Below are 26527 nucleotides of genomic sequence, written 5' to 3'. Positions count from 1 at the left end.
GAGAACTAGAAATGCAGGCGCAGAAGTGTGTGTAGGGCAGTAATAAAATTAAATGTGAGTCACATGAAACATAAGCTACTGATAACTAACTAACTAACTACACAATAAAACATAAAAGTAGTGCTTCTATCTTTGTCAAGTGTAATCTGGAATGGATTTTAAGTGAGTGTAGTAAATAAGCACAAAGGTACTGAAGGTGGCTTGTGTTTTATGTCATTAAAACACAGTAACAGTATTGTGTTTTTGAGGACAGAGATGACCTAACAGTCATCTGTAGTTCTGACACTGGGGCACACTGAGCAAGGAGACACTGGTTTTTGGACTGAATGTGTCAAATACCCAAGCTAAAACTAATGTCACGGCTAGTTAGCTAACAGTTACCCATGACCAAAATCTATGGCAGCATGGCCCAGGGTGCCAGGTTCACTTCAACATGGGCCCCATCTTGACTGCCTAAACCTTTTCTTAGGGCATGATTGGTTATATTAGATCCTGTGTGAACCTGTGCGGTTTTGTCCTGTTTGTTTGAGATAATTACAGCATAAGTCTCAGTGGAAAAAAAGTCACACAAATTGTTAACAAATAGTTCACCTGTTATTTTTTTAGGCTTTCACACTTTAATTTAATTAACAGTAGAAATTGTTTAGTTTCAGTTTCTGGCTGCAGAATGTGAGTAAGTGGTTAGAGTAACAATGATTAAAACGATTAATGCAACAAACACAATTTCTAATAAAAAAAGATGAAGGCCTGTTTTATTTTCTTATTAAAAGATAAGTGCATGAATTACAACACACTCTCTCTCTGTTGATATCAACCTGTGCAGCTCACCCAGCGGTCGTTCTTTCTCTCACTCTCACTCACATGTGTAAAAGCAGTGGCTTGCTGCCATGTGACTGGCTGATTAGAGATTAGCTGCTGAACTGCTTTTGTTACACCCTTGACACCTCCAGTGCTTCTTTAAGATTGCTCCCTGGAAGTCCTTTTCTGCTGATTTGTAATTACACCGTGTCCCCCGTGCTGTGCAAAGAGCAAACATCAGCTCAGGTATCATTGTGCAATTTTTCAGTATGAAGCTACACAGTTCATACTCTGTTCACTATTATAACACACTAGCACCACGATTCAATTCATTTTTTTCAATTCTATTTTATTTATACAGTGCCAAGTCACAACTACAGTTGCCTCAAGGCGCTTTATATTGTAAGGAAGACCCTACAATGATACATACAGAGAAAAACCCAACAACCATATGAGCCCCTATGAGCAAGCTCTTTGGCGACAGTGGGAAGGTAAAACTCCCTTTTAACAGGAAGAAACCTCGGCAGAACCAGACGATCATCCCTTTTTTGTAGAAAGTAAAGATGCAGCTTCCTGCTATTATTGCTTTTGAGATGCTTCTAAGATTTTTGTCTTTTTTCTTTTTTTTAAGTAAAAAATAGGGACATGAAATGCCACTCTAAAATAAATGGTTATGTACAAATGTTGCATTGCTAAATAGGGGAATTGTCACGGTCCTGGGTTGGTAACCCAGTGTTTTGAGTTTTGTATTATTATTGATCTTTGATTTCTCATGGTTTTTGACTGCTTGTGTTTTGGTTTCTGTTTTGTATTTCTAGCTCTCCAGTTCTTCTTGGTTTGTGATTTCTAGTTCTTAGGTTTTGGTCCCTGTGCCCCTCGTGTTTAGTATAGGTTTAGTTCTGTCTTCTTGTTCCCTAGTCATTCGTGTCTCATGCCACTCCTGTCCCTGTACTCAGTGTTCCCTCTGTTCAGTATCAACTCCGTGCCTCTGTGGCTGTCGTGTGTTTCCTGTTTTACTTTGAAAGTCCGTGTCCTATGTCAATGTACTCTTTTTTGCTTCCTCCCGGTTTTGTCTCATCTGATTAGTGTCAGCTGTGTTCCCTGCCTGTCTGCCATTTCCTCATTTCTTCAAGTATATATAGTGTCTGCATTTTCTCCTGTGAGCCTTCCCCAGTGTTTCGTCTGTGTTTTCGTGTCTCCGGTTCCTCATTCCCGGTTGTAAGGTTTTTGTAACATTTTTCCATGTTTGCGGTGTTCTTTAGTTTAGCTGCTCCCAGTTTAGGTTTTGTTAGTTCCCTTTCTGATTCCTTTTGTGTTTTGGTACAGCGGCCAATAAAGGCTCATTCTTCGGTTTAAACCTTCTCATTCATTTGTTTGTCTGTACTTGGGTCCTCATTCTCATCCACTTCACGCCGTCTGCTTCGCCAGACGTGACAGTACAGTGTACATTATATATACTTTCCTTTACAAGTTCAGGACCATATTTTTGGCCATGATTGTGGCACTTTCTGCACCTTCACCTCAACTGTTTCCGTTCTATTTTAAATGTTTGCCAAGTGGCACTTGCTGTACGTAAGAAGGGATACTGTTCTTCCACATAGATGATCTGCCCCAAGACATGCAGAGAGATACAGTGATATATGATACAGTATGTTTGAGATGTGCCAGTTCATTCTGTAACACAGAAATTTGAAGTTTCTGTTGTACTCGGACAGCATCTGATTTGTTTTGTGCCCATTGAATGTCCTGTGCCAGCGTCTTCGGAGGAGTCTCTGGTTAGTGCTTCACACTTTAGGTTGACTCTGTGCAGAGGATCATTAATGACACAGTTACAGTTATGACTGGCTCATGTAAGTGCTCTCTGGAATAATGGAAATAAATAAACCTCTATCTGTTTTTAGATCAACATCATGACAATTGTCCATTAGCATTTACTTCTAAAGAGCAGAGAGTTTTGTTAGCATTAGTGTCCATCATTTTCAGGTCCTCCTTTTGACCAAACATGAAAAAAGTAAATCATTACTTGCCTAGTAGCAGCTAGTATGTGGAATAAACACAAATTAAGTGGTTATATACTTATATCCTCTGAGCAAGTAGGGCTATGGAGGGCCAAAAGTGACAAAATGAAATAATGAAATATGCTATTTTGTCACTCCTGGCGCTCCATACTACAGAGGGCCACAAATAATTTAATGGTTTGCACACTGTTTGCACACTATTGCATTTAGTAGTGTATGATTTTTTTTTTAGAACACATGCTCTTCATCAGACAAATACGGCAGAGGATTAGGACCACTGGGGGGGCACGTCCTTTTTTTTTTCTTTTCCAGAATTCTCAGAAAAAAGTCAGAATTCTGCTGTTTTTTCTCAGAATTCTGAGATTAAAGTCAGAATTCTGACTTCTTTCTGATATTAATCTCAGAAATCTGTAATCTCAGTTGCAGGCAACTGCAACGGACAAATAAAGGCTCATTCATTCATTCAGAATTCTGACTTTTTTTCTCAGAATTCTGACTTTTTTCTCAGAAATATAATCTTTAGAAGTTATCAATGTAATGATTCTTTTTTTGAAATAATGTATAACGTAGGAAAATACTACTGGGAATGTACATAGTTTGAAAATATAAGTTGTTATTCTTGCTGTGACACACCTAGACCACACATTGTTGAAGGGCAGGTGAATGTTTTGTTTTTGTTTCCAGCACTAATTCACGCTTGTAGCTTTTCAGATGTCCTCTCTCCAGTCCCAGCACGCTCCTAAAAACATGAAAAAACATGAAAGGCATAATTAGTCAATAGATCCCACCTGCCCTGCCAGCCACCGTGGCACTGCCCCCAAACCCACAGCACACCACACATCACCCCTCCTCTGCAGTGGAGCTGGAGACCACACTCTGCCACAAATCCACATTCTTATTTTCATTTGATGTATTTGTGCTTTAGACAGGGAAGCCACCTGTGGAGGACCTGTTCTCAGACCTGTGTGATGGGCGACGCCTGCTAGAGCTGCTGGAGGGACTAACAGGACATGAGCTGGTATGAACATATACACATATAGTGTGCTTGCATTGTGACGATGTACTGGCTCTTGTCTTTTCAACACTGTACATTGTACAGTGCTGTTTTTTGAATTGGTGTATTAGTACATGTCAAGGATAGAACTCTGATGGGATACAAATCCAAGAGTAGAAAAATACAGTCAGAAGTGAAGCAGTGTAGCATTGATGCCTGGGCTTTTATTGGAAATGTCAGTTATGTAAGCATCCACTGTATAAACATCCATCACTGTAACACTGCACATATAACTAAACTAAGAAACTACATAATATGTCCATTTTAAGTTCATTTTTTAAAACCTTACATTGTACACAACTATGGACACCATTACAACTTTATAAATGAATCACTGGGCCAGTGATTCATGTGGTGATCATGTTCAGGATTATGACTTATTGGGAACAGGTCATTCAAACCACACAGCACCATATTAGGATTCAAGGAGCTTTATTGTCATTTGCATCACATGTTTACATGAAGTGGAACGAAATTATGTACACACCGCCCCGGAGCGAAAAGAAACAGAATAACGAAGAAACAGAATTTTTAAAAAGTAATAAATAAATAGTTGTTTAAAAAAAACAAAAGACGTAAACAGAATAACATATTAAATATAACATATAAATAACATATTAAATTCTAACCTTGTTGTGGCTAGAGTCACTTACTGTTCACTGTTAGCTGCACAATGTTCTTCTTGCCATACGATAGCAGGTGCTATACAGTCATTGAGAATAAAACCATAGACAAAGCTAGATAGTGTTTAGTTTAACTTCTCAGAAATGTTCATCACCCGTTTTAGAAATGCCCACAATCATTTTCTCTCTCTCTGTGTGTGTGTGTGTGTGTGTGTGTGTGTGTGTGTGTGTGTGTGTGTGTGTGTGTGTGTGTGTGTGTGTGTGTGTGTGTGTGTGTGCGCGTGCACACATACACATAGGTGAAGTTGGAAAGGGGATTCACGCGCGTTCACTCGCTAAACAATGTCAACCGAGCTCTGCAGATCTTACAGAAGAACAATGTGAGTATGCACACACAGATGTATAATTCTGCTATAAAGATGTAAATATACATAATTATATTGGTTTTCTTGCATCAATATACATTAAATAAATCTGACTTTACAATCAGCAGAGTGAAATCAATGAAACTGCTGAGTGTTATAAGGATTAATACTACTACTGTTTAAGAGTGAGCTCTTTTTAAATATTGTATTATTTTAGTTTAATCTACAGTTTTGCCCCATATTTTATAAAAGCATGTGTTTGTAAAGTGGCTTATTTACAGGATAACTGCAAGCAGGCAACATGAAATCTTTTACTGGAGACAGATTGCTTTTAATTTGGTATATGTTAAATAACAAATTTACATTGAGCAGGGAAATAATTGTTTGATCCTCTGCTGAATTTGTAAGTTTGCTCCATTGGTTTGCTGTATTTTCCTCACTGTAAGGCGCACTCAAAATCCTTTAATTTTCTCAAAAATTGACAGTGCGCCTTATGTATGAATTCTGGTTGTGCTCACTGACCTCGAACCGATTTTGTGTGGTACACGGCGCTCAAAAATCTGTCAAAAATGTTTTAGTACCACTTCGGTAAGCTACGAAGCCGCACCGCTTGATGGCTTGTCAGAGCATTACGACTGCCATAGTCAAGAGCATTGCGGAGTAATCTGGGTCCAAAACTCCGTCCGCTTCAGGTCACAAAGTCAAACGATCACTGCAGCATCACTGAGAGTTACAAAACTGTCTAAATTCTTTCATCTTTAATAAAATGATCAGCGTTGCTGCTTTACCAGGTGTAACAATTAAGTTTAACATCCAGGCATCCATGAAAACAGAATTTATTAAATTTAACAGAGTTAGAAGTTATCAGGAAGTTAGCTCGGTAGTTTTCACCTAAACATGATATAGCATGTTCTGACTGAGAGATTTCTGAAAATATTAAAACGTACAGTGGTGCTATCACTTCCAACATAAACGAAAACAGAAAACTAAACAGCAGTGACGTTTGTAGGGTTACTGAAGTTGGGCTAGCTGGTATATAATGATGTGCTACATAATCGCTAGCACCACAGCTATGTTAGCATAACATAAACACTGGAGGATGAACACTAATTTTTTTCCATAAAAGTTCCCAATGGTTAGGGACAAATGCAATTGCATGGCAGGATGCTGTAAACGGACCAAACTTCAGTCAGGAGAGCAACTGAGATAACTGAGATCCATAGTACGAGGTTAGTCATTAATATACTGCAACAACATGGGAATAGAGCAGCTGCGAGAGAATTCACCATTACTGAATCAATAGTACGGAAGTGGAGGAAGCAAGAAGAATGAGATGAGTAAAATTTGACTTATCTGACTGTTTTGTTTCGCTTAATGCACCTTACAATCCGGTGCGCCTTATGTATAAAAACAGACCCATTCATCAACAGTGCGCCTTTTAATCCTTTGCGCCTTATGGTCCGAAAAATACAGTACATAAAAGTTATATGTTAATTTACATGTCATTGAGTGGAATAAGTTTTTGATCCCATACAACTCATCACGAATTCTGGCTCCCACAGATTGGCTGTGTGGCTATGTGGCACACAGGTTACAGTCAGTCAATCAGTCACTTACAGATAATCCTGATCTCAGTTAATTATATGTATAAAGTAGTGGTGCAACGAATCATGGTTGATCCGTAATTCGAACCGATCCCACTCCACGGTTCGGCACGCACGTGAGCCGAAGATTCGAAAAAGAAGAAAAAAAAGTATGTGTATGGTGCGCGTGGTGGGTCTGTCAAGCAATAGTTATGGTCAGCGCTAGCGGTCCAAGTGGAGGAGCAGAGGAGTTTGCGGTATTTAAGCAGCCCTTTGCTGCCCAGTCCGACCGGGCTAAAGCTATTACAAAAGCTATTGGGGTGTTTAGCTGCAGACGGGAGGCCGTATTCCGTTGTGCAAAACAAGGGGTTTAAACTATGATGAACGTGCTTGAGCCACGCTATGATATCCCATTCGCGTCCACTTTAGTGGCAAGATAGTTCCAAGCATGTATGAGCAGGAAAAGATTTAAGTTGTGGCTGAACTGTCCCAGGCATCTTCTGTTGCCCTAACTACTACAAATGGGTGGACCTCCAGGGCAACGGAAAGCTACGTGACCGTGACCGCTCATTATATCACAGCAGAGTGTGATATAATGAGCGGTATGTATTATTGTAGGGTCTACCTTACAATATAAAGCGCCTTGAGGCGACTTTTGTTGTGATTTGGCGCTTTATAAATAAAATTGAATTGAATTGAATTGAGTGGTAGATACAAAGCCCTGTACTGCCCTATATTGTACCATAATTTTTTTTTAATAATTGCGTGGAATGAGTCTTGAGTTGAATGTTTTTAACAGGCAAAAAATACTTCAATAAGTAAATAAGTAAATGTTAAATTTTTGTCTTTTTTCTTTTTTTGCTGATCCGAAAATTGATCCGATCCGTGACTTAAAACCGTGATCCGATCCAAACCGTGAGATTTTTGATCCGTTGCACCACTAGTATAAAGCACACTGTCCACAGAATTAAGTTCTCCCAAACCAAAGAACTGTCAAAGGATGTCAGGGACAAGATTGTAGACCTGTGTAGTTGGGCTGCAACACCATCAGCTAAAAGCTTGTAACAACTGTTGATGCAATTATTCGAAAATGGATCAGCCTAAAAATTACATGGGAGGAGCTTGTTAATGATCTGAAAGCAGTTAGTACCACAGTCACCAAGAACACCACTGTTAACGGATTGAAATCTATCACCTGTAAGGTCTCCCCGCTCAAGATGACACATATACAGGTCCATCTTATGTTAGCCAGTGTACATTCAAATGATTCAGAGAAGGCATGGGAGAGAGCGCTGTGGTCAAATAAAACCAAAATTAAGCTATTTGGCAACAACTGCCATGTTTGGAGGAGGAGAATTGCTGGGTATGACACAAATACCGGCATCCTTACAATCAAACATGCATGTGGAGTCATCTGCTAAGGGTACAGGACAACGGTTTAAAAAAAAAAAAAAGCAGCAGATTAAGGTCATGGAGCGGCCTAGCCAGTCTTTACACCTTAATCCAATCTGCAATCTGTTATAGGAGTTGGAGCTCCGAGTTGTCAAGTGGCAGCCAATAAACCTAAAGGATTTAGAGCGTTTTTGTAAAGAGGAGTGGGCCAAGTGACCTACGAGAAACATCTTACTGCTGTGCTTGCCAACAAATGTTTCTCTACCAAGTACTATTTTGCTTGGACATCTTATTTCACTCAGTAACATAGGTAATGTGTTTTTGTCTGGACATTTTTGTTGAGACTGATGATTTCTTTGTAAGTGAGCAAACTTACAAATAGTTATTTCCCCAACTTCAGTTACCTTATTAGATTTCACTGGTCAAGCACTTCCTTCCTTGCTTCTACTGACACAACACCCATAGTAATGTATAGAAAGAATATGTGATAATATATAATTTTTTTTCTATTTTGGATGATACAAATAAAGATGAAAGTCAGCACTTTTAATAATGATTAATAGATAGGACGCAGCACGGCGGTGTGGTGGTTGGCATTGTGGTTACCACTGTTGCCTTGTAGTAAGACGTTCCTGAGTTCAACCCCACCATCTGGCCATGGCCTTTCTGTGCGGTGTTTGCATGTTCTGTCCGGGTACTACAGTATGGCGTTATTTTTGTGCCACTATTCTGAGCGCACGTAAAAAAAATTTGAGCGCACGTAAAAAACATTTGCAGGTGCAAGTGTTGCATTTTGAGGAGAATTTTATTTTTGAGCAAAGAAAAGCTAAATTTGAGTGAACAAAATTCATTGCTGCGTGCAAAAAATGTATTTCAGTGTTTGCTATTATCCATACACACACACAATAGCAGCCCCTCTCGCTTAGTTTTTGCATTTGCGCTTGCTCGCAATGTGTTGCTTGCGCTCTCAACATTTCTGCCCGTGCGCTCTCAACTCTTTCTGCACACCGTTATATTTGTGCCACAAAACCAGCCAATCACAGACTTGGATGCAAAAAAAATCTGATTGGCTGTTTTGGTCTCCAATCAGCTCGAAATGACGAAATGCAATATCCCAGAATCCATTTCGTCCAAAACTCAAACGAGGCAGTGGCGGAGGAACACAGAGTGGCGGAGTTTGAAATATTACTCTTTCTGGGTCACAAAATAAACTTTTAAGATATTTTCATGTGAGAATGGTGCTGTGTAAACTTCAAATATCTGCTCGATTTATCAAGACATCACATATTTGCAAAAGTGCTCTAATGTTTTTGGAGATGCCTGTTACCCACCAGCTGACCGCATAGCTGGATTGGCCATTGGGCATACCGGGCATTTGCCCGGTGGGCCGATGGTGATTTTTCATTTTTATGTTTGTTTGTTTGTTTGTTTTTGTAATGGTATAAACAATGAAAGGTGGTGGATTAGCCAATTGGTCATGATCAACTCTGGGCTGGACCAATTACAATACATCCGTATTGAGGGGAAAAGGAACGCGATTTGTCCCGGACTTCAGCTAGAATGAAAAAAAAGAGACAAAGCTGGAGTTATTCTGTCGTTACGCTGCACAGCTGCCTCTTTTTCTCTCATTCTCTCCCCTCTCTCTCCTGTTGCTACTTCAGTCATGAAACTGATCAATGATCAGCTGATCGTCTCTCTTGTTTGTTTATCGGCCACTTTGCTCCAGAAAGAGGAAACCGTTCAAGCAGCACGTTCAAGCTTGATCAGCTGTTGTTAGAATTTATTTAATATTAATTTCTAGTATCAGCTGATGTTTGCTGGAGCCACAGCTGTAAAAGCTGCTGCTCATGATATCGGTTTGGATATGTGGTGAGAGGGAAACATGAAGATGATACAAATCATACATATGTACCAACAAGACAGTGTACATCGCTGTCACAACAGCGTTTGTTTTAGTTCAAAGGCTTTATGGTTTTTCCTATAATACCTGATGGTGTAGTCGGTGATTTTTCTGTCAGTTCAGCCTTATATATTATGTTTAACCCGAGTGACCACCCGGTCAGCTGGTGGGTAACAGGCATCTCCAAAAACATTAGAGCACTTTTGCAAATATGTGATGTCTTGATGAATCGAGCAGATATTTGAAGTTTACACAGAAACATTCTCGCATGAAAATATCTTAAGTTTATTTTGCGACCCAGAAAGAGTAATATTTCAAACTCCGCCACTCTGTGTTCCTCCGCCACTGCCTCGTTTGAGTTTTGGACGAAATGGATTCTGGGATATTGCATTTCGTCATTTCGAGCTGATTGGAGACCAAAACAGCCAATCAGATTTTTTTGCATCCAAGTCTGTGATTGGCTGGTTTTGTGGCACAAATATAACAGTGTACAGAAAGAGTTGAACGCGCACGGGCAGAAATGTTGAGAGCGCGAGCAACACATTGCGAGCAAGCGCAAATGCAAAAACTAAGCGAGAGGGGCTGCTATTGTGTGTGTGTATGGATAATAGCAAACACTGAAATACATTTTTTGCACGCAGCAATGAATTTTGTTCACTCAAATTTAGCTTTTCTTCGCTCAAAATAAATTTCTCCTCAAAATGCAACACTTGCACCTGCAAATGTTTTTTTACGTGCGCTCGGAATAGTGGCACAAAAATAACACCATACTCCAGCTTACTCCAACAGTCCAAAGACATGCATTTAGTGCGTTTAGGTCAGTTGGTGACTGTAAGTTACACATAGGTGTGAATGTGAGTGGCAATGGTTGTCTGTGTCTCTGTGTTAGTCATGCGACAGGCTGCTGACCTGTACAGGCTTGCCTTAGGCTCTAGCCACCTCGATTAGGATAAGCAGAAGAGGATGGATGGACATACAACAATTTTCCAGATCCACAGATTTACTCCAGCTCTCATCTTTTTGTTGTTGAAAATCACTACGAAGAAACAAAACATAAAAGGAAAAAGAAACCAAAAAATTCCAACGTAATAATGACTGGATCACACAAAGCTGACATGAGGATACACACAACAGATACTTTTTATTAGTTTTGCATGGCAACTAGTAGTTTACTCATATCCATCTGTAATCAGATAATCAAGAGTCATCCCTCCCTGTTGTAATAGTGCAATGTCTGTGCCATCTGTGATGTCTGATCATAACCACACTACTATGTGTAATTAATGCCCACATTTAAATACTAGGACTGATTTTGTTATGTGCAAGTTTAAGTTCACAAACATGGCTTCATTTTAAAGAGTCACCACCACAATGGAGGTGAGAGTAGGTAAGACGACCTTCCTAAAATTTTGGAAATCATAATCATTTGTGATTTGTGTGCTTCCCGCATCCCATCTCCAGGTGGAATTAGTGAATATTGGGGCAGCGGACATTGTCGATGGGAATCACAAACTGATTCTTGGGCTCATCTGGAGCATCATTCTCCACTGGCAGGTATGTGTTAGTGTATGCTTGTATGTGTACATCGTCCCCTGAATTTGTCAGGATTTGAAGACACTATTATATTGTTACTTTAAAGCTGCCTCCATTTAGTTTAACTTTACTTTTTGTTGCCTTTTGTTGTCTGAGGTTGCTTCTTATTGGTCTAAGTGTTCTTTTTTTTTTTTTTTTACCTTGACCTTGATGATGAGTTTTCATACTGAACTGCTCTGAGGAAAAGAATTCAATGCAACAAAACAGAGCTGTGCAGGCTCCCTGAACTCTCAATTGTATGTATATATACATTTTCTGTGGAAATGCAACGTATTCAGACAGGCCTTTTCGAAGCGAAAAATACATGTTTCATTTATGTGAATCTTTTTCTGGTGTGTCTTTCTGGATCTGATTGTCAGTAATATTTTTCTGTGTAACTTAGTGCCTTCAAAGTTAACACAATTAACACAAATTCCTTGTAACACCTCTAGTTGTTTTTGATGTGCAAGTAATGCATACACACTTGCTGTCAGACACCCATAGTTCAGGGTGTCTGACAGCAAGGCATTAATAATGCTGTGGATGGTAAACAAAAATGGATAAAGGGTCTTTTGAGTGGCAAATTCAGCTTTAAAGCTCTGCTAGAGGGTTCCCTTGACAAGAACAAAGTTATTAGTATTTACTGTGAATTGTAATAACACCGTAGTACGAGTCGAGTCTCAAAACACCAGCTACTAGTGGACCGACCTGGGGATGCCACAGGCAAATGGGAACCATTGAAAGCTGCAACCACCAAGTACCTGTTGAGGGTCAGGCAAGTCCTGAGGAGTCAGCTGAACAGTAAGAACAAGATCCTGACTATCAACAGCTATGCCCTCCCTGTGATCAGGTACCCTACTGGAATAATAAGCTGGCCAAAGGAGGAGATAAAAACCACTGTCATTGAGACAAGGAAGCTCCTGACCATGCATGGAGGGTTTCACCACAAGTCAGCACCCTGAGGCTATATGCTAAGCGGAAGGAAGGAGGCCGGGGACTAGTGAGCGTCAGCACCACAGTCCAGGATGAGGCAGCGAACATTCACGAATACATCAGGAGGATGGCCCCAACTGACCGCGTGCTCAGTGAATACCTCAGGCAGCAGAAACCTAAGAAAGAGGTGTAAGAGAAGGAACCATCATGGTAGGTATGTACACTGCACGGTATGTATCACCGGCAGATAGAGGAAGTGGCTGCCATCCAGAAGTCCTACCAGTGGCTGGACAAAGCTGTACTGAAAGACAGCACAGAGGCACTAATCGTGGCAGCACAGGAACAAGCTCTGAGCACAGGATCCATGGAGGCTGGGGTCTATCACACCAGGCAAGACCCCAGGTGCAGGCTGTGTAAAGATGCCCCTGAGACAATCCAGCACATAACAGCAGGGTGCAAGATGCTAGCAGGCAAGGCATACATGGAACGCCATAATCAAGTGGCCGGCATAGTGTACAGAAACATCTGTGCTGAATATGGCCTGGAAGTCCTGAGGTCAAAATGGGAGACGCCCCCAAGGGTGGTGGAGAATGACCGAGCTAAGATCCTGTGGGACTTCCAGATACAGACGGACAAAATGGTGGTGGCTAACCAACTGGACATAGTGGTGGTAGACAAGCAGAAGAAGACGGCCGTAGTGATCGATATAGGGGTTTCAAATGACAGCAAAATCAGGAAGAAGGAACATGAGAAACTTCAGAAATACCAAGGGCTCAGAGAAGTGCTCGATAAGATGTAGAGGGTGAAGGTAACAGTGGTCCCAGTGGTAATCGGAGCACTCGGTGCAGTGACTCTAAAGCTAGGCAAGTGGCTCCAGCAGGTCCTAGGAACAACATCCGAGATCTCTGCTTAGTAGAGTGCAGTCATAGGAACAGCTAAGATACTGCGCAGGACCCTCAAGCCTAGATTAACTGAATAATGTTAGTCCAGTCACATTGTTGTTAGCCTAGTGACTTGAGAAAAAATCCCACCAATGTCCAAAATATCCAGAAAAGGTAGTGGTTAGGGTTAGGGTTATAGGGAAGGGTGCTAAAGGTTTATGCATCTTAATTAAGTTTTTATACCAGCCTTGCTTTGTATTCCTGTGTGCAGGTTAAGGATGTGATGAAGGATGTGATGGAGGGCCTACAGCAGACTAACAGTGAGAAGATTCTGCTGAGTTGGGTTCGTCAGAATACACGCCAGTATCCTCAGGTATGTTCCTTTACTCAGTCTTAACCTCAATCCACAGGCTGACACACTGGATCATGTTTGAATAGCTGTCTTCCATAGTTACTACAGTTACTACCCTGTAACTGAGTGCTCAAGTACATGTAAGTAATGGCAGTCTCCACTTTCAAATTTATTCTGTTTTTCATAGAGTATGAAAGAAAGGTCTTTAGTACTCTGGGGGCCTGGGGATGGCCCGGGTCTCCCGGGCCCCCGGAGGACCACTATTGTGTCAACTCACCCTCATTATGAAGTCCGTCTGTTGACAAAGACAGATACACAGACACTCACACATACACATATACAGAACACAATGAAATTTGTTTGGGGTTTTTTTGTTTTTGTTTTTGTTTATGTTATTTATGGTTTTCCTTACAGTTGTAGCAGTTGCCATCCGATTGCGCTTTCCAATCCTGTTCTGTCCTTCTATAATATTTCCTCCTTTTTTCCCCCTTTGTTTTTTCTTTCTGTCCCTTTTTTCTCTTTCCCTGTATGTCAGCTTTGACATTCTTAAATTGCACGTGTAGTGTGAGTAATAATAGAAATAATAATAAGACAAATTAGTAAATAAACAGATTAAAAAGAATAACAACACAAATAATATAGAGATTTTATAAAGGTGGTCTTGGAAAAGCAAGTATGTTAGGCACAACAGTGCATTCAGATCATAATTGTCAATGCAAAGCTGCCAGACAGGCTATTAAAAATGTTCTAAGGGTTGTTGGAGGCTCTGAGCCAAGGAATAATCGATAAATTCTTTGAGGGCAAAATCATAATCAGTTATAACCCTAACCTCTAGCCCTAACCCTATAATATCAGAATGTTACATTTTCGTTTGGTTAAATATTTGGCAACAGAATTTGGCAAGTTCGATCAAAACAATAATTGTAATTGGTATGCATTAAAAAATGTTATACAGATCAAGTTTTTGCTTGATTCAGATTTGGGATATATGTCATCATATTGCTTTTATGACTATGTATGAAACTTAAAAAGACTGAGACTTGACATATAAAAATATTCTTAACAGTATCAGTAGGACATATTTGCACCATAGAATATTTCCGTATATTTACAGTTTTATACCATGTGGTTAATAATTCTCTAATTTATGTTTCTGTCATTTGACTTGACTCGTTTTGTTTTGTGTAAGGCCTGAAGCTTAATTAAGACCAATCACAACAGAACATATGACATATTTTGAGCATGCTGTTTGTGCAGGTGCTTGCAAAGAGCTGAAGTTGTGTTAACAGCATAATGCAGCTGTTTCTTTCCTGGAGACAGTTTACACTTTACCATCACATCCTTTTGTGCACTAAAAATCAAAATAATGTCCATATCCACACTGTAAACTGCGTCGCTGTTTTCCTCCTCCATCACATAAACTGAAATCAGGCGCTTGAAGCGAAAGTGTAACTGGAACCGATTAGCACGATCAATAGGCAAGTAGACTAAAAAAAGGCACTGAACTCCTGGCAACCGGTTCTCCACAAGAATCGATTCTCGATTCCCGTCCATAATCACTGCAAACATGTGAGCATGCATGCCTCGTTATACGAAGTGCTTGACAGGAATAGCCACTGTCACTAAGTCGACTTCTTAGTATGTTTTTTTTAGCTATATATTAAATTTTAAACCCATTTTGCCCCTATAGACAATCATTTTATGTATTAAAATTTTGATCCATTCACTGAAATTGATGTCTTTAATCTATCTCTGGAAATGTAAACAGTATTTGGATGACAGTATTTCCACTCTTAATTGTCATACTGCTTTCTCAGGTTGGTTCTTGAATATCCATTATCTCTGTCCTCAGGTCAATGTGGTTAACTTCTCCAGTAGCTGGAATGATGGACTGGCTTTCAATGCCCTCATCCATAGCCACAGGTATGTGTGTGTGCATGGGTGTAGGTGTGTGTGTGTTCAGATGAAGATTTAACACAGGAGAAGTGGATAGACAGACTTTCAAAGGGATAGTAGAGCAAATATAGTCATTGCACTAAAGAGATATATTTTAGACATGGAAGATGCTAATGCTGTACTGAGAAAAAGGTTCAAAAATTATTGTATATGAAAAGATACAGCCAGCCAAGTAAAAAGACTAACATTCCAATGCTGCCACAGCAGAAGTAATTATTGTTTTGCCAGAATTAAATGGGCGGAGCAAGTCCTTCCTGGACCCACATTCCGGAATCTGCAACTAAACTCTGGTCTCTAGTGATTTGCATTTCTTACCCAACTATCTGCCTCTGAGTTTGATGCCAAACTTAAAATTAACCTATAAATATGATAGTTTCTTCATTGAGAGAAAGAAAAATAACATTACTTAGAATCTAAACCAGGGGTATTCAATTCAAATTCATGGCGATCCCATTGAAGAACATGTCCTCAAACAGAATTTTGGTGTATCATAAAGTTCCGCATGCATTATAATTTAATGCAGTATATTTTGAAGTAACCTAGCAGTTGCATCAGAATCTATATGTAGTAAACAACTGATTTTATTTTACTTTATTTACAGTATTTCAACAATGTTGTTTATTCATTTTCATAATGACCTTGAGGCTGCTCTAATAATAAAATGAACCTCACTGTTTCGTAGTTTGAATTTCCCCCTTTCTTCTTTTTTCTTATCTGCATTTCACATGTAAACCATCCGAGCTGTAACCATAGCTCAACCAAATCCAACTGTACAATTTCCTGAAACAATACCATGTGTCATCATATTATGATATTACATTTTGGCTCTTCTGCACCTTCTGCTCAAAGTTGTTATGCTGTAAAATAAAGTCTTAGTCCTCATGTAAGAATGAGGACTAAGAATGGGTTTTTAAATTTGATTTTTGATCAAAGTTGATTGTTAGTTTTTATACTTACAAGATCCAGCTAATTTCAAATAGGAGAAATTAAAAATGTAAATAACAGACAAGAGTTTGGGTGTTGGGAGGCTCATCTGTAATCAGTGAAAGGGGTCAGTTTTAGTAAGCATATCAGCATCTAACAACTGTTTCTTTAGCCTCAAAAAGTGGATTCAGTTCAACTGGGCAATTGTTTTCTGTTGGAGAAACATTCCATCACTCATCCATGAGACTGAATACTGAAATCACTTAAATGAGTGATAAAACATTTGTGTCATGGACCATCATCTCCAGAGGAACTGAACATTTGGCTTTATCCTTACCTGGGAACCATCCATGCATTAAGACATTGTTTGTAGTTTTTTTTTTTTAAGTTAGCATTTCTTTTGCCTTATTTTTAACTTTAGAAAGCAACAGTTTTCAGAAGAAAAACACAGTAAACTATCTTAAAATCATCAGACTAGTTGGTTAGTCTAATTTCTTTTTCCACGGTTAGTGGAGTAAGAAATGAGTTGCTAGGAACATCCCTGATTGGCATTCATAAGCTTAAAAATATACTAGCGGCAGTCAGCGGTACCCCTCAGCCTTGTAATACTGGGTGGCTGTAGCTCAGAACGTAGAGCGGGTCATCTACTAATTGGAAAGTTGGTAGTTGTCTAGTCTGCATGCAAAGCGTCCTTGGGCAAGATACTAACCCCAAGTTATTCTTCAATTCATCCATCAAATTATGAATGTGTGTGAATGTTAGATAGAAAGCACTTATGTAGAAAAAAATATACGAGGTCTTGAATAATCAGACCCAATCTTATCTTAAAGACCTCATAGTACAGTATCACTCCAATAGAGCACTTCACCCTCAGACTGCTGGTTTACTTGTGGTTCCCTGGGGTTTTTAAAAGTAGAATTGAAGGGCAGAGCCTTCAACTTTCAGGCCCTTCTGCTATGAAACTAACTCTCAGTTACACTATCTCTACTTTTAACAAGAAGCTTAAAACTTTTCTTTTAGCTAAAGCATATAGTTGGGGCTGAAACAGGTGACCCTGAATCCTCCCTTAGTTACGCTGCAATAGGCTTAGCTGTTCAGGGTTTCCCATAATCCACTGAGCATTTCTTCTTCACTCACCACGTGTTTATCCACCACTCTGCATGTAATCATTAGTTATTATTAATCTCTGGCTCTCTTCCACAGTGTGTCCTCCCTCAACCCCAACCAATCAGTCACAAGTGCTTGCTCATAGGGGATTGTTTGATTGTTGGGGTTTCTATGTATTATTTTAGGGTCTTTATCTTACAATATAAAGCGCCTTGAGGGGACTGTTGTTGTGATTTGGCGCTATATAAATAAAATTGAATTGAATGGAATTGAATTGAATCAATGAAGTGCTGCATCCCACTTAAAAACCAGAAGTGTCAAATCGTAAATCATGACAGAGAATCAAAACACAAGAGCAAGTGATGCATTTCCTTGAAAGCTCTATTCAAAAAACGTAGACCACACATGCTGTTGGCTATAAATTGCTAGTGCTTGCCAATTATATGCAACTTGTTAAGGCCAAAGTGTGACCCACTTGCCACAGCAACACAAACTTCAAATAAATGTAATAATAATAATAATAATGATAATACATTTTATTTGAAAAACCCGAGGTCACCTTACAAAAGAACAAAAGTAATAAAAGAAGCAATAGTCATAAAGTACATAAAGTAAGTTAAAATTGCAAAACAGAACTTGACAACAGATAAAATCAGCACTAAAGTGAATAAGCCAGTTTGAACACATGTGTTTTGAGCTGTGACTTAAATGCGGGAAGAGAGTCAATATTTCTTATGGCTGGAGGAAGAGAGTACCAGGGCCGAGGAGCAGAGGGACTGAAGGCTCTGTTCCCCATAGTGATGAGACGTGCGGACGGAACAGTAAGATGAATAGCAGATGAGGATCTGAGAGGGCGGGAAACAGTGCTGATATGGAGCAGGTCACACAAATAGGAAGGAGCAGATTTATGGATACACTTGTACGTGAGAAGTAAGATTTTAAAGTTTATCCTGGCTTCTATGACCATTGAAGCTGCTGAAGAACTGGGGTAATATGAGCTCTTGACGGAGTACGACTTATGACCCGAGCTGTGGAATTTTGAAGAAGTTGGAGTTTATGAAGGGACCTTTAGGGAGACCAAATAAGAGGGAATTGCAGTAATCAATACGGGACGTAATAAGACTATAGACAAGGATGGCAGCAGCATGGGGAGTAAGGAAGGGACTGAGTCGGTTAATATTACGCAAGTGGAAGTATGCAGACCGGGTTATGTAATTAATGTGAGACTGGAATGAAAGAGTATTATCAAGTATGACACCCAAACTCTTAACCTGAGGGGAGGGAAGGGTAGGAGAACTTTCAATGTTAATGGAAAAACTGTGGGATTTGGATAAGAGAGAGGCTGTACCAACAAGTCAAACCTCTGTTTTATTACTGTTAAGGTTAAGAAAATTGGAGGAGAACCATGATCTAATCTCCATAAGACAGTTTGAGAGGGAGGTAGGTGGGAGGGATGATTTGGGTTTAGAAGAAATGTAGAGCTGGGTGTCATTGGCATAACAGTGTAAATTTATATTATATTTTCGGAATATATGACCAAGAGGGAGCATGTAGATAATGAATAAAAGAGGCCCTAATACTGAACCCTGGGGCATACCAGCAGAAACAGGATAGAATGGGATTTAAATTGGATAAACTGAGTGCGGTCTGAGAGATAGGAGGTGAACCAGGCAAGGGGGGTGTGACTAATGCCAGTGGATGCTAACCGGTTTAGGAGGATATTGTGAGACATGGTATCAAACGCCGCACTGAGATCAAGAAGGATGAGAATGGATAGGAGACCAGAATCAGCTGCCATCAGAAGGTCATTGGTAATCCTTAACAGAGCAGTTTCTGTGCTATGATTGGGGCAGAAACCAGATTGAAATTGTTCATAGAGTAAGTCAGAATAACAAGTACCATAACCAACTTACCACCTCAAATTGTTATTTTTTATTCTATTCTAACTAAATTTCTGTTTACTGCAGCCCACCTGCAGTACCTTCACAGCCTACGCTTCGGCAATCACTGCAATAGAGTGTGCATTGCTGCCCAGTCAGAAAACTAGCTGATAGACATATCCTGGTGTAGATTAATAACAGGGAAACGTGTATCTGATAAAGTTATTGCTATTAATATGATGCAGATGAGAAGCTGATTAAGTTTAATCAAGTTAGTCAGCATAAATTATCATTAAATTACAGAAAGGACCCTGCAGTGCATTTGGTTCACATTTTCTTTTCATCATTACTCATATACACTATTGATATTAGTGTACTCATGTACACTAAGTAGGACTAAGCTTTTACAGTAAAGAATGTGATAGTTCTAACATGAATGAATGATTGAGTTTAAATTTAAATAAGTAAATAAATTGGCATTGAGTAAAAAATAAATTCAATGAAATAAATCTTCTCCTTGTTCTTACAAGAATACAGAGTGGGAAACAAAAGCCATCACCATGAACATAATGGCACAGTGGAGGAGTAGCAGTTTTCACTCAGAATTTTCTAACATGCTATTTTGCATTATAAAAGTCTGTTTTTATTGTTCGCTGTTGGGAAGAAATTTGGTGAATGAGAATGTGAATCTCATTAAAATATTACTCCACAGCAAATAAACTTCCAGGACTCAAAAATAAACCCAGCTGCATAAGCTGTAGGATATTTGTTTCCTATTAACATGTTACTAATTTCCTTAAAGCGCTACAAAATACTGAGGATGTTCCTCCATATTTGGAATGCAAGGTTTTTTATTGATAAAAGGTGTGTATGATACCTACCGATTTTCTTTCATCTTGCCAGGCCTGAACTTTTTGATTGGAGCTCTGTGGAGAAGAAGACCTCGGCAGTCGACCGACTGGAACATGCCTTTAGTAAGGCAGAGCAACACCTGGGGATAGAGAGGCTACTGGACCCTGAGGGTAACTACATGCTCACCTTTTACCTTACTGTCAAGGGACAATTTGTTGACAGGTTTTGCACAATAATACCAGGAATGCCTCCTAACAAATACTTTCATCAGAAAATGTGTCATCATCTGTGGCATCCATCATTGCCAAATTTATGCCGTCTTGAAACCAGTTTAAACTTTCTGGATACATGCTCAATCGTCCAGGTGAGAAAATCCCAAAAAGTTGACTCTGTTGATCTGGACATTGCATTTTCAGTGGGAGAAACATTTTATCACTCATCCAAGTGACTTCTTCAGTCTGAAGGAGGGACAAATGATACTGTCCCTCCTTGACTGTTTAAAGAGATTCTCCATACTGTAGGGCCTTCTGTTCTGGCAGTTCTTAATAGCAGTCTGTCCTCAGGTGTAGTCCCAAAAAGTTTAAACATGCAGTCGATCAACCTCTGCTTAAAAAACATCTCTGGATCCCACAGTTCTCACTAGCTACAGGCCTATCTAAGCTAAGCTTCCTTTTCTTTCTAAATTTCTGGAGATCATTTTCAATCAGTGAATGGCGTTTTTGGAAGAGAATACCATTCTAGAGGTTTCAAGTCTGGTTTCAGAATCTTACACACCACTGAAACATCTCATTTAACCCTTTATTGACCGGCCCTTCAAATTTACCTGTAAAATGGGCCCGCCGGTGGGCCCATGGTCAATAAAGGGTTAAGAGTTTTTAACCACATATTTTTAGCTATCGACTCTGGTGACTGAGTTGTTTTTATACTTTTAGATTTAAATGATGGGTTTGACACAATCGATCATGAAATTGTACTGGATCAAACCTTCTGTGATAGCCTTTGAATCCTCTGCTCCTTTCTCATGTGGAGTTCCACAGGGCTCAGTTTTAGGCTCCCTTCTCTTTTTTTCTACCAGCTCCAACTTGGTTCCACAGTAAGAACGTATTGTATTTCATTATACTGTTATGTGGACGATACCAAGATTTTATTCCCTCTTAAAAGTAATGAAGCGTTTTCTTCTAGACTGCTGCTCGGGTGTCTTGAAGACATAATGGCCCCTTAATGTTTTAAATTTTAATGAGAAAAAACAGAAGTGATGGTGTTTGGGCGTACAAACACCATCATTTTGTCGAACTGTGTTCCTTTGTTCAGTACATCAAGCCAACTATTACAAACCTCTGGGTTAAGGTTGACGCTGAAATTAAGTTTGACAGTCAAATCAGGGCAGTGGCAAAATTGAACCTTTTCCAGTTGAGGCACCTGGCCAACATAAAGCTTTCTCAGCAGCACTTTGAGACAGTAATCCACACCTTTGTTACTCTCTGCTGGATTACTGTAATACACTTTATGTAGAGGTTAGTGGCTCCTCAATCACTAGTCTACAGTTGGTACAGAACAGAGCCTCAGATCTTTTCACATGCATAAATTTGAGTATGTTTCTCCCATTTTAGCCTCACTCCACTGGCTGCCCATAAATTAAGTTTTAAATTATTTTATTTGCTTTTAATGCCCTTAATCATCTCGCCCCACCCTATCTCTTTGAGATGCTACAACTGTCCTTTTATCTCAGGTCAGTTGATCAGCTGCTCCTCAAACTAAGCATAAGCTAAGAGGAGACCATGTCTTCACTGTTACAGCTCCTAAAATATGAATGATTTGCCTTTACACATCAGTCAAGCCTCTTCTCTGTCTGTTTTTAAATCTCTTCTTAAATCTCTTTTCCTCGGCCTTTGACATCATGTGGGATGTTTATTTAATTTAATTTATTTTTTATTTTATTTTGTTTTATAGTGTGGCACTTGTTCTTGTTCTGTGGCTTTTTGATTCCTATCTGTTTGTACATATTTATTATTCTACACATCACTTAGGTCCATTGATGTTGTTTTTAAAGTGCTTTAAAAATAAAGCTGGAACGGTCTGGTCTGGTAAAGTTAAAGAGAATAAAGCCTGAGTCAAAGATTATTCCAAAACATGTGATCATTAGTGAGTGTGCTTATTACAAAAGTCGCTGTCATTGTCTCTTCTGAGGCATAAAGTAATCAATCCAGATATCTTAAAGTGTTCCAGATAAGAGAATCGACTATAGAGAAGATCACCAGGAGTTTCACTGTCTTTGTGCCTCTAGAGAAATCACATGACAAGGTGTCAAGAGAGGCACCGTGGTACTGCACAGGGACATCAGGGGTGGCAGAGGACATGTATGAGGGCAGGAACAGTATTGAGAAGGCATGGGAATTGATAAGAATTGATAAGAATTTAGCAATCACTAATCAGTGATTTCCATTCCATTATAGAAATCACTAATCAGTTAGATTCCTTATTGATTCTTGTTGTGTTTGCATTGGCTCCACTTTAAAAATGATCGCCACTGCAAAGAAATTCATGTAAACCAACTGCATGCTGTGAGTCAAATGTTTTTGCATATTGGAGGTAATTCCCTTCTTTGTTGTGATCAGCGTTGGGGTCGTTACTCAAAAAAAGTAATTATTACACATATTACAAAGAACACTCTTTTCCTCAAAGTAATGCAGTACGCTACATAATTACTCCAAGGAGAAAGTAATTCATTATACTACTTGTTACATTACTTTCATGTTACTCTGTAAAATATCTAAAACACACTGTGTCATAATTACTGTTTAATAATGTAAACCTGAGGCCCCACACACCAACACAAATCCATATTCTATTGAGGACACCTGTTATCTTTCTCTTAGTATTTAGGTAATCACACAGTGCCGAAAACACAAAAAAATAGCACAAAGAAACTTCAGAGCGATTCGGTTCTACTTTGTCGTCATCAGTTTGTTACCTGTTGAAGTTCAGCGTCTGTCTGCAGGGCTAGGGTTAGCATTCACTCAGCTTTCATTCTGGGTTCTTGGCTAGCTTAGCATTATAGGATATTGTCTGTGCAGATGCTTACAAAGAGCCAGAGTGGTAACAGCAAAATGCAGCTATTTCCAGTGTAACTGGAACCAATAAGCGGGATCGATAGATAAGCAGACTAAGAATTCCAAGAATTGGATTACTGGAACTGGTTCTTATAGAGAACAATTTTCTTGATTCCTACCCCTAGTAATGGGGGTACAGACAGGAGGAAAAAAGGACGATCTCAAAGGAGGCTCATATATGTAGCAGAGGAGGACATGCAGAGTGTTGCTGTGACAGAAGAGGATGAAATGGTGGCAGATGATCTGGTGTGGCGAATGAGTTTCTGTGTATGTAGATAGCAACACGTTTACAAAAGATGGATTTGTATTTATTATCAGTTTATCACAGTTACCATGAAATCACAAATAGATTGAATGGAATTGCCAACTTGAGGCTAGTCAACTGCAAACTAATAGCACACCAATAGCAAATGCACGGTACAGAGTACCTTTTAAAAATTTTGTTCATAATTTTTATCGATAGAATTTTGAGACAAAACCAAGTGGCAGAAGGCTTCCACATTTGGTGGCCTCAGAATCTCATCTCTGTTTTTTTTTTTTGGGGGGGGGGGGTTGGATAATGTGGTATATAGCTGGGTGTGAAGCGACGTGTCTGAAGCCGTGGTCCTCAGGCAGAAAAGGTGCCCACTCCGGGTCCAAGCCCCAAATTGAGGAGCTGAAGTATCTTTGGATCTTGTTTATGAGTGAGGGAAGAAGGATAAGGTAGACTGACAGACAAATTGGGGTTGTAGCTGCAGTGAAGCAGTTGCTGCACTGGTCCATCATGATAAAGTAATAGGTAAGCATAAAAGCAAAGCTGTCCATTTACAGGTCAATCTATACCCCTACTCTCACCTATGATCACAAACTTTGATAATCACTGAAAGAATGAGATTGTGGATACAAGCTTTGGAAATGAGCTTTCTCCAAAGGGAAGGGTACCTCCACATCATCATATTGATTCAGGCATCTGACAAGAATGCCTCCTGGGTGAGGTTTTCCTGACATGTTTTATCTGGAGGAGGCCCCAGGGTAAACTTGGGGATAGATGGATGGATGAATAGACTTATTAAATATAATCAACAGCTTTTTACCCCTCAGCTGTAAAAGGTTGATGGGGTTTTAACATCTCCCTCTCCGGCAGGTGGGCGGAGTGGACACCTAAGTTTGTGATGAGGATGAGGCGTTGTAAGCAATGTTCCCTCTAATTTTTCACGTGTCTGAGCGAACACACAAACTCCCTGAGCGATCCCTTGGACCACTGTGAGCGACATCAGATGTGTGCACTGTGGTCACGCCAGCATCCAATCCATCCAAGTTACATGGTTTATTAAAATAATCAAATTACAGCATTTACATTTATGTCAGACTACTTTTAATTAACTGCTTTAGCCCACTTACAATGAAAATGTAAAAAAAATCTTGTTCATGACCTGTGTAGGATGTTAACACTATTGGAACTAAAAATAACTTGAACTCCAATTTTGAAAACACAACTTTCTTTTTTTTTTAAATAAAGCTCTGACTTGTATTATGAGTCTGTGGTCTGGGAGAGAGTCCTGTAACTCTGTCTGCAAAACACAGTATATAATGACCAATGTTGGGCAATTAATTATATAGTTACTTCTTCAAAAAAGTAACTGAGTTTTGCAAACAAAGTTTTTTGCAGCTGTTTACCTAAAAATGCAGCCAAGGCGTTTTTTTAAATAAACATTTCAAACTATTTACAGAACAATCAGCTGTTCTGCATCAAATTTGATGCCACACAAATTATTTGTGCCACTCCGAAAATTAATTTCTGTCCACTATGAGATAAAGGAGAACAACAGCCTGATACCTGCAGGCCTGACAACAGGAGATGTATCACTCCTGTAACACCTGTAACATTCAGCAGTCGCCTCATTGCTCTGACACACACAACAAAACTATTGACTACACTACACACTAACTACACACTAACTACACAAGATTTGTGCTAAACGTCTCAAATCTCTCACATCTCAAAACACCGCCGTCACTCCTAAAACTTCCTCCTTCCTAAACAACTAAATGCCATGTTGCCATATCATTTTTTGATTGGTCGACATGGTAAATTTTTCGACCAATAGGAAAGGGTGGGGTTTTTTTGGTTTTGTTTTTGCTCACAGGCAGAGAGTGCTTTCGAGCGTTTTCCTTATAAAACGCCGTTTTTACCGTTTCTTCCCACAGTAAATATAAACAACGATAGTATTCAGGAAGAAAACCAAACATTGCAGATATTTTTATCATAACTCTGGTTTTACGTGGCCGATCAACACGATTTAAAAACTGGTATAAAGTCCACACTTTTTCCGTCAATTGTTCCATCTGTCCTGCTCACATCTCCAATGGTTGTACACGTTGTCATTAACGTGGCTTCACTCCACATCAGCCACGCCACTTTGCTCGCTAAAACACCGGTGTCGGCACATAAGGACGCTGTCATAGCCTGTCAACCACGTTTATTAGCTGCGTATACATGAATGTGAATCGCATTATTGGCTGGACTGTGGGATAAGGTGGCATCGTTCTAATCCCATACGGGAGCAGCCAGTCACTTACTGACTAACACTGCAGAACAGAATTGTTAAAGTATTCATTTTAATTTCAGGTTAGATTTTTTTTCTGTGCGCAGAGACCGTGCCAGCAGTGCGCAACTGCTCACGCGCGCAGCTTAGAGGGAACATTCAATCAATCAATCAATCTTTATTTATAAAGCACTTTTCATACAAACTGTAGCACAAAGTGCTTTACATGGTTAAAAGCAGCCCACCTCACCCTCCCACTCATTCCCCACACTGTCATTAACAGAAGCGGTCATGATACACACATCCCCCCACCCCCCCACACCCACACACACACATACACACACACACACACACACACATCTAAAGAGTAAAATTGGGCTGGGTACGTATTAGCCAAGTGAGGAAACACTATCACAGGGAGCTGTCTGCACCGGGAGCCGGTCACAGACCGCAGCCTCCAGGCTGGGCACACAGCAGGAGGGAGGCTAAGAAGCCCCCCAGCCAGGCTCAGAGGACCCACAGGGCCCCAGCAGCCACGGTCGATCACAGCCCCGGTGCAGAGAACCCCCTCCGAGGAAACACTGGAGATATGACCTAATAAGAATATAAACAGGATAAAAAGATAAAATAAATAAGAGTGGGATATAATATAAATATAAGTATAAACAGAGTAAGAAGATAAAAAATGAATAAGAATAAAAT

At 39.7% G+C, this 26527-nt stretch overlaps 1 protein-coding gene across 5 annotated transcripts in view; it reads left to right on the top strand.

Moving 5' to 3' along the window:
- dmd (dystrophin) overlaps positions 1-26527 on the top strand; it is a 251416-nt gene that overhangs the window by 15673 nt on the left and 209216 nt on the right. For 3 of the 5 annotated variants that reach the window (XM_063467782.1, XM_063467775.2, XM_063467774.2), the window contains exons 2-7: positions 3742-3834; positions 4793-4873; positions 11195-11287; positions 13391-13492; positions 15324-15394; positions 20242-20360. In XM_063467782.1, coding sequence (XP_063323852.1) covers positions 13403-13492; positions 15324-15394; positions 20242-20360 — 280 coding nt within the window. In that variant the 5' untranslated portion in view covers positions 3742-3834; positions 4793-4873; positions 11195-11287; positions 13391-13402. Of the gene's footprint in view, positions 1-3741; positions 3835-4792; positions 4874-11194; positions 11288-13390; positions 13493-15323; positions 15395-20241; positions 20361-26527 lie in introns of those variants that run through there. The other 2 variants (XM_063467773.2, XM_063467772.2) reach the window with 1 other exon arrangement.

Source organism: Pelmatolapia mariae, linkage group LG23 (genome assembly GCF_036321145.2).
Source record: "Pelmatolapia mariae isolate MD_Pm_ZW linkage group LG23, Pm_UMD_F_2, whole genome shotgun sequence".
Classification (NCBI taxonomy): domain Eukaryota; kingdom Metazoa; phylum Chordata; class Actinopteri; order Cichliformes; family Cichlidae; genus Pelmatolapia; species Pelmatolapia mariae.
The sequence above is the reverse complement of the archived record's forward strand: the minus strand, read 5'-3'. Positions and strand labels throughout refer to the sequence as shown.